The sequence below is a fragment of the Saccostrea cucullata genome, unplaced genomic scaffold (assembly GCF_032062105.1).
Source record: "Saccostrea cucullata isolate Sc308-1 unplaced genomic scaffold, CSIRO_AGI_Scuc_v1 ctg2849, whole genome shotgun sequence".
Taxonomy (NCBI): Eukaryota; Metazoa; Mollusca; class Bivalvia; order Ostreida; family Ostreidae; genus Saccostrea; species Saccostrea cuccullata.
In genome coordinates, this window is record NW_026941330.1 from 83,985 (window position 1) to 98,659 (window position 14,675).

The 14,675-nt window shown below is 33.3% G+C and overlaps 1 protein-coding gene across 1 annotated transcript; it reads right to left on the reverse strand.

Moving 5' to 3' along the window:
- Positions 1-14,131: 14,131 nt before the first annotated feature.
- On the reverse strand, positions 14,132-14,446 carry LOC134257644 (metallo-beta-lactamase domain-containing protein 1-like). The gene has a single exon (XM_062740241.1). It carries the CDS (start codon positions 14,444-14,446, stop codon positions 14,132-14,134), a length of 315 nt encoding a protein of 104 aa, XP_062596225.1.
- Between the last annotated feature and the right edge of the window lie 229 nt (positions 14,447-14,675).

Sequence of the window (14,675 nt, forward strand, 5' to 3'; positions counted from 1 at the left end):
CCAAGCAATACCACATAGATCATGTAGATGTTTGTAAGCATCAAGTGATTAAAGATGACTTCCATCAGATTAAATTCATTATGTATAAAATGTATGATTTACACGTAAGTATGAAAACGGGTCAATGGGAAACCCGTAAAAGGGAGGTAAACCTACCTCTTTTGGAAAATAATAAAAATACTGATAATTATGATAGCACATGACATGCTGCGTGACATTCATAACAAAAACTTTACAGGAATGACAGTGCTCAATTAAATTTTTCAACAAGATTCTTTGAATCAGGGGTTCTGGTAGTGCAATTATGTAAGTTATGTAAAATGCACATTAGTAATTAAAACCTGAAAACCTTTTCCCCTAATCTTTCCCGTTTTCGCTTTCATTGGTAAAGGTTTGAATAATTAGTGATTGGATATTTTTAGTGACTAATATATTCAAGACAAAAATGTTTATTTAGACAGTACTTTCAAATTATATTTATTCGTGCTTTATACTGTAATATTTTTCATTAAGATTTATTGTCGTTTGAAATCGCTATGTTTTGAAATGAATTATACATGTACTGACTTTATTAATATACATGTTTTAGACTACGTAGTTCAAATATATGTAAAAGTAAATTTGAGATAAATGATATATATATTGTAAACAAATATCACATTTGACAAAAAAGTTTAAAATGTACCACATTGTTAACCATTTTATCTTTTATTTTACTTGTAAAGAAATAAAGACTTGCACGACTTTCTTGTTACTGAATAAAGTTTTTAACACAATAATGCATTTATTCTTTTTCTTCACTGAAAGAGAGTTGGCAACTGATAACACTTGTCAAACTGAATGCAAAATGTCATAAATTAAAAACAAATCTTTGGCTCATAAAAAGAATTACAGTGTGTGCGTATTTTCAGTATATAGGTCACAGTCAAAGTCACAAAGTAATTGACCTTGATGTGATCTGAAAGGAATTTATTAGTGGAGTATGCATACCAAATATGAAGTCTCTACCTCTTATGGTTCAAAAGTTATGGCGAAGGTTAAAGTTGACAACAGACAGAAATACAAACAGATAAACAGACAAACAGACAGGACAAAAACAATATACGCCCGGGATCTATCGATCCGGGCGCATAATAATGATTCACACTCCTCAAGTGGTTTATTGACAAATGTTTTTTTTTGCATTTTTTAAAAATGTAAATTTAACACCACAGTACTAAAAAAACAAGATGTGTTTGTGAAACCCTATGCTCCCGGCGGCAACAAAGCTCAAAAAATCTATTTTTAGCATATTGATCAAAGTCAACAAGGTCATTGACCATGGTGCCATTTGGAAGAACTTAATTGGCTTCTCCATGGCACCTGATCCCACCTCTGATGTTTCGAGGTCCGTGTTTGCTCTGCTCTTATTTTGTATATTGTTTAATCGACGTTGAGATTAAATACTGTTCGTTATTTCCATATCCTTCTTGGTGGAGTAGGCATACTAAATTTGAAGTCACTATCTCCTATGGTTCAAAAGTTATGGCAAAAAGTGTAAAGAGCTATTTTTAGCATATAGGTCACAGTCCAGGTCACAAGATCATGGACCTTGCCGTCGTTTGAAAGGACTTTATCGGTGGAGTAGGCATACCAAATATGAAGTTCCTATCTCCTATGATTCAGAAGTTATGACAAACAGTGAAAAAAGCAATTTTAAGCATATAGGTCACAGTCAAGGTCACAAAGGCATTGACCATGTTGTCATTTGAAAGAACTTAATCGGTGGAGTATGCATACTAAATATGAAGACTTTGGTAACGTACAACAAAATAAATACTTTTATTTATACACTGAATTGACCACGGATTTTTTCCGTTATTTCCTGAATATGACAACGAGCACACGGCGGGTGTGACCGGTCGGCAGGGGATGCTCACTCCTCCATGGCACCTGATCCCACCTCTGATATTTCGGAGGTCCGTGTTTGCTCTGCTCTTATTTTGTGTATTTGTTTAATGGACGTTGAGATTGAATACTGTTCGTTATTTCCATATCCTTCTTTCAAGACACTGCCATTAAAAGAGTCTATGTAGATTTTCAAGATATTATATGCACATGTACATTTAATTTCAGGAGCAACAAAGAGTCTTGATTTTTAGCCGCAAGCAATTTTTAAAGAAAGAAAACCGTGTTGTAAAGAAAGAAAAAGATTTGTAACTCAAAGAATTGTAGATGACACAGAGGTGAAAAGAACAATAATGGTTAGAAAGAGTTAAGAAATTATAATATACATGTATATTTATTACAGTGGCAGTTTATCTAGGGGCGGAGGGTTAAGAAAATGTAACAGGTACTTAGAGAGTTTGACACTGAGATTTATATTTTTATTTATTCTGCAGAAATGTATTGATCATGTTTAAAACAGACAATCAACTACTTAATAATTACCCGGTAATTATTACAATTTAGCTTACCCTAGTCTAATGCTTCGTCCAAGTTCAAGGTCACTGGAAGAAAAATTTTAAAATTCATGTTAGATACATAACTACATATCTTTATTATAGAAAACTTACATCTGAAAAACCCAGAGGGGGTATTTTGTCCCGTTTGGACATTTCTAGTTTCAAGTTCATAACCAGCTTCAGATTCATCATCAACTTAAGTTCATTTTCTGCTTCATCATCAGCTTCAAGGTCATCATCAGATTCAGAATTATCTTTTTCGTCATCCCAAACTCCAGGACCTGCATCATGTGAAGGAATTCATTTATGGACAAGTCAAGAAGAGGACATGTTAGTGCACATCAGACATGAAAAGAAAGATGAATTTCTTAAAACTATAAACCACCAGTCCCTAGGGCGTGAAATTGCTCAAGTGTAGAACTCTCTTGAGATGTAGCATTTCAACTGTTCAGGCGATGAACAAAATAGCACTGGAAGGACGTATATTAGTCATCTAGAATCAGAGGATCTGATCAGACGCGAGGTTTTTCATGCATGGAATAAAGTTATTGCAAAACCAGGATGCATCATAAGTACTTACGACAAGACAAAAGAAATACAAATCAAAAGGAACTCACAATTCCTGACTATACTTGCCAAAAAATAGTATAAAAAGTAAGATGAGATCTAGAAGGGCTAACGGGAGAGTGGAAGCTTTGGAAAAACAGAACACTGAATTTACAAAAATATATAGCAACTTCACAAGGAAAAATGGCAAAGCTTGATCGCCATCAGACTTGTACTAAAAAGAGGTGAATAATAATAAATAGTAAGAATGTTCTTGTATATGAGCGATTGATTACATGTTTTAACGGCCCCTTCGAGAAATTTTCACTCGTATGGAGACGTAACCAGATTGTCGAAGGAGGGCTTCATATTTAGACCAAGACTCGGCACTAAGGGCCATCGAGCAGTGAGGGATCTTTATCCTTGTAACATGCTAGAAAAAATGTTAACTTTCGACAAAATGCAAATATTTTGTTTGCTATAACAGATCTCACTTAAACTTACTCCAGATAGAATGATCTTTTCAGCTCACTTGAGCCTTCTAATCACATTGTGTCTGTTGTCCGTTTGTCTGTAATTCATCTTCGACTTCTTCTAAAGAATCACAGAGCCAATTTCAAACAACTAGCAACAAAGAATCCTTAGGTGAAAGGGATTCAAGTTTGTTCAAATGAAGAGTCATACCCTCTTTCAAGGGGCGTAAATAGGGAATTTAGTAAAAATAGGCATTTATAAAGAAAGTTCTTGAATGTTGTTATGAAATTAGAAAAAGAAATCTTTTTATCTGCAAAAAGTATAGAACACAGTTTATATCATTAGTAAGTTGATTTTTTTCTGTATTTGATGTATGTAACTTAAGAGCATTTCCTTTAATTTTTATTTTATACTTTCACAGCTGCATTACTAAAGTGGACTGGGACTTCATTTAGTCAGCTAGCTGCACAAAATCGCCTCTGCTTATAGTTTATTTTATACATTGCTTCAGGATGTCTTACACTGTCGAAAGATACCTCATTCGGTAAACCAGAACGGCTATGGCGCCATTGGACACGGGAAGCTCAATAAGGGCATTTAAAGCATCGTCAGCGTAGTCGATCTCGAAGCCGCAGTGTTTTTTACTAATACTAACAGTTAAACACCTGCTGTGAACTTGTGCGGATGTTGTGACAGACTCATAGTGGCTGTTCCTCGCGCTGCAGTGTTACATATTGACAGTTGTGATACAGATATTGACAGTTGGGTATCTGAAAACAAGTTGCCTGAATCTTACAAATCTTGTGCGCCTCACTTTTCTTCCACTGATAGTGACGGTTTTGTCTATGTCAAATTATTGTATTTACAATGTCAACAATAATATTACATAAATACTGATAAAGACGGTACTGATATGATGAATGTATTATTGATGAGTAATGTTTGAAAGTATATTGATAAGTAAGTTCCAAATTTTTCCCCAATTATCCATTGTTCTTCCTGCTGAAGAAGAGTTACATTTCCGGTAGACCACAAAGCCTGATGTATCATTTCAAGAATAGAAGAAACAACTCTCAAACTTCCCAGTACTTGCACACCCTCCTTCTATCCCCGCTTGAAAAGTGGGAGGGTATAGTATATGTTATCGGTATGTCCGTCCGTCTGTTACGCTTTAGTGTACCCATCTCTTATCCGCAACTCCTCTTATACCACTGAGTGAAATTGAATTAAACTTTCACAGAATCTTTATTACATATTGCCATTGGGCATTTCCTATTTTACTTTTTGATCAGACACATATTTTGGGGTTTCCCAGCCACCGCAAAATATTGACTTTATCATAAAAAATAATCATATACACGGGAGGGGGTATCATTCAGTGAGCTCATTGCTCACAGTACGTTTAGTTATGTAATATAAAAGTAAATATTTTAATTTTATTTAAGTGACTTATTCAGACAAGATTTTTCAGTGTTATTTATTTTCTGTTCTTAAAAGTTAAAGAAATTGACAAACCTACCCTATGCATCCATGAAAATTCATTGATTTATTTTGGGGAGGGGGCGAATATTATCTATTTGGATTGATCTAGAAAGCATATTCAGCACACCAGACTGAAAATCTTAAAGTTCAATTATTCGTGGTTTGATGCTGTGGAGGAGGAAGAGAGACGTACAGAGATACAGAAGATAAATTATCTATGATTAAGTTATATAAAAGATAATATCTATGGATAAGTTATATAATAGAAATTATCTATGTATTAATTATATATTTAAGAAATAAATAAGTTGTTTTTTTTTTTTAAATCAGTAGTAATTGAAATGGTTCGGTCAAGTGATCAGATCATGTGAAGGCCTTAGGCCTTCTCGGAAATTATCTATGTAAGAAAGTTTACCATTTTAACTTTTTCAAGAAATAAACAGTTTTATTCTAATTTTGCGACAATGGTTCTTTTAAAAAGTTTAAGTAAAAAAGGTTCATGATTACAATTCAGACATTTATATATGCATACATTTTGGAGATTTTTATGATTTTACTAACTCGAATTTTTTATCTGGTAGGAAGAACAGCAGAAAAGAGAGATAAAGAAAAAGTTGGAGAAAGAAATTGCAGAAGTGAAGAAAGATGGCAACGCAAATGACAACAGGTATGGTAATACAAACACTAGTCCAGAAATGACTTTTATACAGTACATTTAATAACTACTAGTATAATACATTCTGTGTGTCAATGTGTTGTGGCATTTACAAGAAATAACAATGTGTAAAATATATTATTAGTACATTCAGTTTCCATTTATGTATGAGAAAATTACTTATTTTTATTCTAAATATATATATAACTCCATTTCTTAGATTAAAAATCATGGACTACAACGCAATTTTGGATTTCGGAGACAACCCGGTCACAGATGTGGCAAGTTCATAGTAAGAACATTCTATACATATGAACCAGTTCTATAAAGAAGTAAAAATATTGACAAACAATTTTATGAAACAAGAATTTCAGCAGGCTCGTTTAAAGTCATTTCGTAACTTCTATGGTGGAAACAATGACCTTGTCAGCAAATACAAATCTTATTCATCACTATCCAGTTCATTACGAAACAACATGAGATAGCGGCAGGCTGTCTGGCCTGGCCTCAGTGTGCTTGAATCTTGGCTTCAGTGCAGACGTGTTTATTTTAAGCAGCAGTGATTTTCCGCGGTTTAATAGTGAATAAAAGATTTTTTGTTTTTATTTTGTTGTTTTATTACTTATCATAGCTACTGGACGTGAAGAGGATGCCTTATATACTGGGGTCATTTGAGGATAAACGAATTAATGCTTTGACTAAAACTCGATGCACTATGGACACAGTCGATACTGGCATACATAAAATGGAGGATGTTTTTTTTTCTGCATTAGTTGCAGCAGGCCCAAAATGTATGGTTACTGCCCAATAAAGGTTTGCTGATTCTAAGCCATTAAGCATCCAAGATACTTTAATATCAGCATAAAATTCACTGGACAACTTATAGTAGACAATTTTTTCTCTCTTCTCGAAAGAAGCCTAGAGATGAAAGATGAATTTCGTACAAAGATCGTAGAGGGATAAATTAACTGGACAGTTAATGAAAGTGATCTTCACTTCGGAGGAAACAAACAAGTCAGTCACTGTGTCGCCCTTATATGGAGAATGTCTACATCCACATCGCTGGTAAGCTAATATAGATATTTAATTCAGGGTGATGATTCAATTTAATATCCAAGTTTAATGATACCGTGGTTGTTTCATGATACCACAAAAAATTGTAAGTACGTCTTATGATAAAAAGAATTCAAATTTTACAGATTACAGAAGAGGAAAATGTGTCTCACTTAGAGCTGAGGAGGTAAAAGTCCTGTTATATGGATTAAGAAAAATCAGGATGGATGCAATCAATCCACTTAGAGCGGAACTAGAGATGGACGACAATCCGCCTACACCTCTGGTAATTATTATAAGATTTAGATTTTAAATAAACAAATTACTCTGCAGTAATTTTAGTGCTAGAAAACATGAATAACGATTGGTTCTTGTTTTCACGACAATTTTGTACCACAACCTTAATTTTTTTTCTATACATATATTTGTAGGAAAATTTTGGGGCATTCCACAATACCAAAGTCCTTGTGTTAGCTGTTTTGACCGTGTTAACCACAACAGCCCAAGCAAGACTCGAGAAAATGGAAGACAAAATCGTACAAAGAATCAATTGTGGGGTAGTTTTTAAAGCCATATATGGCGTGTGTACAATGAAAATTATTAGACTAAAATTATAAGAACCAATTATTTGTATCAGTACTTTATATAAAGATAGAACTTTTCCATAAATTACAAAACCTAAGTCAATTGCGTCATAAAGACATCACAATTTAATTTGGATTCTCGGAATTTTCTCCGACTCGGAAGAAAATACAAAAGATTTAAATAACAAATTATAGAGAAGATAAAATCATACTATTATATGAAACGATGTGTTCTCCGTGTTTAGAATTGTATGAAAAGCTTTAATTTAAATGTATTAACTTTATTTCTTTACTTAATTTTGTATTTTTCAAAAATATATTTTTTTGATCAGTTACGCCATATATGGCTTTAAAGGATAGTCGAAAATTATTTAATTTCAGGTGTATTGGCTCCATACCTTTCATGTGAGACTTCCAAAACGAGTCCATGTATCTACAGTACCTTTTTGCAATGTTCATGCTTTTCGTCAAGGGTGTGTTTTGTTAAACAATGTTGCAAATTTTGTTCAAGGATTACATAAAGAAACTTTAATTCATTTTAATGAAACCATGCGCCATATCAAAACCTTAGTTCCTCAAACAAATATCTTATATCACGGTAGACAACTCTGAGCTTTACTTGCATTTAATGGTTCACTGTCAAAAAGTATTTTTGGTACTGCAACAATCGATCATGTCAACCTTTTAGCTGGACACATCAATGCATTAAATAGGAAAACAAAAAAAATATTGTTAAAGCAATGCAACAGCATGGATCTCATTTGTCTTCTTTCATTTCTGTAGGCAATCACAGAAAGGACAACTTAGCTGCTGGTATTAAAGAAAATTCAGAGTACATTTCTAAAATAGCAAATGCTTTTAAATACTAAATATATTATTTGGAAAAATCTTTTGTAAATGTGTCAAAGATTTTAATGTCCCAGGTTAACAGAGCTACTCTTTAAAGATCTGACTTTGATAAACTGTCAGCAGCAATTCAGAGTTTATTAGAAGGAAAGATAACTCCATTTTTTATTCCAAAATTTGTGATCATCAGAACTAATTCCAACATAAATTTCAAACTGTGAAAATCATACAAGAATGTTTACTTAATTCATACAGATTATTCATTTTATTACTCTCATGGAAAGTTTTTGAATGCAAGGGACAAAGGATCATTATTTATTCCTGTGAAATTTCCAATCTTGGCACATAAGCAACCTTTACAATTGTTCACCTGTCCCTACCTCACCCGATGTAACTTCAGTCATGCATGCTACACAGCTTCTGTCCACACAAGATTATTTTGCAATAACAAGTCATCATGACTATTTTGTTTCCCTATCTGCAGAAGATTTAGTTATTTGTGATCATGGACCTACTATATCCTGTAATTCAAAGCAAAAATGTTTTACCCGTTCTCTTACTTTCTGTTGCTATTTTTAACATGCATGTTTTAACCAATACTAAAATGTAACTTGACGGTCAAATTGATCTTCAGAATGATTGGTTAGGTACTTCTGAGATTTTAACATATGTAGCATTAGGTATTGCAGCACTGTGTTTATTAAGATGTTGTATTATATTGGTCCTCGTCTTCCTCACCACTCAATGCACTAAAAAAATTCTACCAGGCTTTGTGATCGTAATGTATCACTTGTCAGTTGGTCTACCGATTTAGCTATCCAGGCCGATATCCACGGCCCGAACTATGACATTCCTCCCTCCTTAAATGGTTTTCGCCCTCGAAGACACAATCCAAGTTCTTATTGCCCCTGGCATGACTTTCACCTGCAATTCCAGGGGTGGTCAACGGCACCAAAATCCTTAACAGAAAAGGAGAAAATGCATGGCTGTACCGGGAATGGAACCCGGGACCCCTGCATCTTTATTCTTTAGTCAGGTGCTCTACCAACTGAGCTATCCAGGACGATATCCACGGCTAAAACCATAACATTCCTCCTTCCTGAAATGGACTTCGTCCTCGAAGACACAAACCAAGTTATTATTGCCCCTGGCAGGACTTTCACCTGCAATTCCAGGGGTGGTCAACGGCACCAAATCATGACAATCCCGGTTCAAATCTCAGCCCTGGTACAAACTTTTCTTTTTTATATATATACATAAATTTGTCTTAAAATATAAACTTTTACATTCAAACTTATAAAATCTTTAATCTGAAAATAATTTGAAGTGTGATTGAGTTTTGTTGGACCAGGAGTATGTTGTTTTCATTTCAGCTCATCTTTATTTCACCTTCATATATCCATGGTTATTTCAATAATTGTCAGTAAACAAAATATTCAGGGATCCTGCTATACGTTCCTTAAACTAACGCTAAAGAGAACTTAAGGACTTTTCGTCAAATGATTACACATGATGATTAAATTTTGTTGTAAATTTTCCCAACTTTACATCTTTAACATTGTACGACTTAACTTTCTTCAGTTTCTACCATATTTGTTAACTCAGGCTTCTATTCATTCGAGCAATCAGTAAGCAATTCTTCCGAATTCTACATGATAACAAAATTCATAAAACAATTCAAATATTATAAGATTCGTTTTTGAGATCTTTTCCCTAATATTCTAAGGAAAAATTAATCTGAATGAAAGGTATTTTGATGAAAATCAGGTATGAAGTTTTTCCGAACGATTTAACATTTCCTTCACGACACATAATATAAAACTATAGACTGAGGGAAAATAGAGTTCCGGTATTTTTCTAATTTCTTCAAGGCTATTTTTTTTTTTTTTATTTATACATACATAAGAAATAAAGTCAGGAAAAGGCAATTTATCTCCAGATTTCATCGCTCCGATGCACATGAATTATAAATATTTACAACGTTAACATGTCAACGGCTACATAGTCATTTGACGAAGAAATAAATAAATGGGATATCTGTCAGGTGTGTAATAATAAAGTGGATGTGAAAGAAATTCTCAGTTTAATATGGATATACTGATTTATGCAGCCATAAGTGTAATTTAGTCTTGTTTTCGGGAGAGAGGCACACACGAATGACATGTGAAAACAGGTTTAAATAGCTTGGTCAGATTATTTATTTACATGAGTTGTCTGCTTGTGTTGAACAGGGCAGGTAATCAAATGAGTAGATATTGTTCCAAGATGAATACATTGCCATAACAGACTCTGACATTCTTATTGATTTTTAAAGTGAGGCGATGGACAGGGAATATCTATAAAAACAGAAAGTATTAAAAACGAAAATCACATCCGTTTCATCACAGATTGGATAATGTACTAGAAGAATGTTTATGAAAAAATCGCTCTTATTTAGAGGAATTGACTTTTCTTTATAATATTTTTTCCGAAAGTAGGGGAACTGTCAGATGTATTTCTCTTTTTTAACAGGTCGAGACCACTAGATTTTCTGACGTCAGAATAAATTTGCATGTAAATTAGCTAACATGTTTACTTTACCTACTGCTGAATGAACCGCAATGCATTGTGGGCTACTACAAGTACCTATCTGTGTTGAAAATTGAAGGCAACTTGAATTGTCCCTTGGAAAATTATTTTCAATTCTTTTTTGAAATTTTTTAAAGAAATATTTTAAAAGATGTATAATCTTTCATTTTTATGCTCACATTTACAAAATTTGCTTTATGAAGCCTTACAAATGTATCAACTTATAATACATCAGCCTAGTATACCATTGTTCAAAGAGACGTATAAGTGCTATCGTGTCGATAAAACATTGAGTTTTTTTCACGTGATATACGTGTACAGAGATTTCGCAGGTAGTGTATACTAGCTATAGGTCCTTGTTTTTAGACAGCAGGAGAAAGTGTGCAATTATTATTTAACCCCTCAATATTATCAGAAAGTGTTTTATGTACATGTATATGCAAAAGTCAAAGCGTTTGTACGATATTCGAAGCAACTGTTAATCATCTAAAACAACTCCAATATTAAATGTGAGCATGGAGCAGTGTCTTCAGAATATAATCTTTCAATTTCGGTCTAATAAATTTATAAAGAAGCTCTACAGTTTTTCCGTGACGAGTTAAATTTTGTGCAGTAAACCGACGAAAACCACGTGTAGCCATTGAATCGTAAACACGTGGTAGGCTGTTATGCTTTGGGAATCTTTCACTTGATTGGAGAACGGGCGTGACGAAGACATCGTCACGTGTTGAAAATTGCCTTCCATATAAGGTAGTGGTCTCGACCTGTTTAAGCCATGTATACTTATTGGATATAGAGAAATCTGTGTTACCAAAATAGATATTACAGAAAAAAGGAAACCAGCAAGAAATCTTTAGCTTAATGAAGTTAATCAGGATGTTAAACAAATAGTTATCTTCAAATTTAATGTGTCAACTTAAAATAAGAGACAACTATCTCTTGTATAAAATCAGTTTCCCCTTTATGGAACCTCATAATATTGGAAATCTGTATAAGGATTCAACTCTTTGTTTGGACAAATAGCGTGCTGTTGGCTATTTATCGATCGGACAACGGATTAAATAATGTCCAATATAATCTCACGGCCATTTATAACGGGTCACTCTGAACAAAGGCCTTCATTAATAGCCTAGGTGAGGGGGGATAGAGTAAGACAAAATGGGCTAAGTAAATCAAACTGTGTGAAAACAGTTGTATTAATAATATAGCATAAACGGGTGGTAAAATTGTGTTTTAAAATTTTTGTTCCTTGTGGGATGGGGAAGAAAACTTTGGGTTAACAGTCGGCGAGACATCGTTTTCTCGCCGAGTACAATGGTTGTAAGGCGTGTCACTTCTGACGACCAGTTTTCAGTCAAGATTTTTGTTATAGATGGATATAATTTAGTGTTCTCGTGATAACATCAGTTCTGATTATAACTGTGGAAGACAAAATCCGAGAATATTTCAAACATTTTGGTGTTTAAGTAATAAGTTATTGTCTCATATATTTTTTAAAAATTTAGATTTGATGGTTTTCTTCCTTCATTTGCTTTGATTTGAAATGGCTAGGGTAATATCAAATAGGAAATCACCTGTGTCGTCTTGTAGAAATTTAACAAGTTATAATTATATTTGATCTTTATTGTGAACAAACAATTTCGAAGTAAGGGAAGCATTTGTCGAGAGTGAACAAGATATGAAGTCATTTTTATGCCAATGTCTTATTAATTCTGATCTCTTTTTGTTAGATGCCAACAGTTAGGCGATTCCTTTGCTCAAGAGCATGAATTGAGTATAGTTCTGAAAATGACTTTCGTTAATATTTTAATAAAACCTAGTTTAGTAAATTTTTTTTTTGTGTGTTTGGTTTGGTTTACCAGTTTACTGATTTGACCAGTTGTTATTGTGAGTTTTGCGTTTGGTTGTGAGGGTGTTTGTCAGAAATTTGAAATTGCTTCGTTCGATTTACTTCCAGATTTAATCAAGTGTTCAACTACAATATTGAATGTGGTCAATTAATCTTATGAAGCAACTCAAATAAAAATAAAATAATTACTTTTACAAAACTTCATGAAAAATAAATTATAATTAACATATATAACACAAGGCCTTTAATTCTGATATATTCAGGGTGTCCCAAAACATATGTTACTATTTTAAACCGTTATAAAAATTTTATGCCTCAAGTTACAATAATGAAATTTAAAATATATAATAAAATTGTGATAAATTTTTTTGTGAAGCATACAGTTGCCACAATTTCCTTATTAATCAACAATATTTGTTCTTTAGAATAACATATGTCATTTTACAACATATTCTAAATGACGTCCATTGAATTGAAATTGTTTGAACACAATTCCTGAAGTTTTTACTTACCAAGCTGTAAATATAACATATATTCTAACAGTTTAACTCTAAATACCTTCACAAACATGTAAATAGTATTCTTTGAGGATTTTCATAACAAGATGTTGTTTTCTTATGGTACTTATGACTAAATTAGCAATATTAGACTGATAGTAAAGTTTTACAAATTCTACCAGTTCTCAACATAAAGGTTCCATATCAAAATATGATGACGTCATTAGGACATCATAATTACCTGACTCTTGAATAAAAAGTTCTCGAAATTTTGTCAGATAAAATGTATGCTGATACATTAGAAGTTGACAAAATATCTTTGTGAATGCTATTAATTTGATAAAGTTATAGGTGATTAAAAGTGTAACATATGTTTTGGGACACCCTGTACATGTATATCTATTATGTCACAGTTGCACAATATAGACGTCATGCGTTTACAGCTAAAACAATGTTGTAAGCACAGTTACAGTTTTTATATTAGATTTAGTTGAAGAACTACTGCAGGGTGGAAACAAAGTTCGTATAGTGGTTGACGTGTATCGTTTGTGTCAATTTCTTGTTCTGTCCTCCGTCTGTTCAGTTTCTGAAAATATCTTAAAATTTCCAATGTCAGATCCTAATATTAAAATTCTCAAGAGGGACGTTAAACAATATACAATCAATCAATCAACCTAATATTATTATTATTTGATAGTTTCTAAGTCATTAGTGAAATTGCTTCGTTCAATTTACTTGCAGATTTTAATCAAGCGCTCAATTACAATACTGAATATGGTCATTTAATGTTATAAAGTCATTTCCCAATACGTTTAATTATTAATTAACAATAAGGGATGCTGATCATGTAAATACTGAGATAGTTTTTCTATTTTAATTATGATATTTCATAAATGTCAAGTTAACATCGACAAGCTGACCTATAATACTTCTCATCAATATTTGTTCTGTTTTATCTATTTTGTACTGAAAATTTTGTTTTTATTGTTCTTTTTTCAAAGTTGCTTTTGTGGGGTTTTGGGTTTACGTTTGTAGGTGATAGAGTTAAATAAATCCATCATTACCAATGTTCATACAATAACAACTACCTTCCACACCTTGCAAAGTAAATTTATAAGTAATTTATATGTAAGTTATTGAGGTACTTTAAACATCGGTCCTTGACCAGGGACAGTGTAGTCGGCCATCTGTAGTATATTGGTCCTGCTGACTTCCTGTCGCTCTTGGTTGATACTGTCTCTTTTCCAAAGTGCTGGGTCTTCCAAGTCCTCCTGGCGTCTGAAAAGGTTTCCCACGACTGCCACTGTTCCTAGCTCGATATTCTTGCCCCAAATAGATATATTTGTGCATGCGTACCCTGGCGTGGAGAAAACTTCAACACGTTTGTCTATAGGGAAAGGTCGCCCAAACATTAGGTCATGTCTGTGTTGTAGATCACCAAGACACATGTCAAGGATGCAATGTAGACTGTGTCCGGGAAGAGATTGATTTCCCACGAAATCTACATTGCAGCTGGTGCAGACACACTACTTAACATCATCCACTGATACACCACTCCTCTACTCTACTGGGTGACATCCTTTGGGTGGCCAGATTTAACCATTATTAAAACACAATGCTTTTTATTTGGTTATATAATATATTTATTATGTCACTGTTGCACAATATAAACGTTCA

Bases quoted from the DNA above. Each gene is read 5' to 3' on its own strand.
- LOC134257644 (XM_062740241.1), bottom strand. From the start codon at position 14,446: ATGTGTCTTGGTGATCTACAACACAGACATGACCTAATGTTTGGGCGA.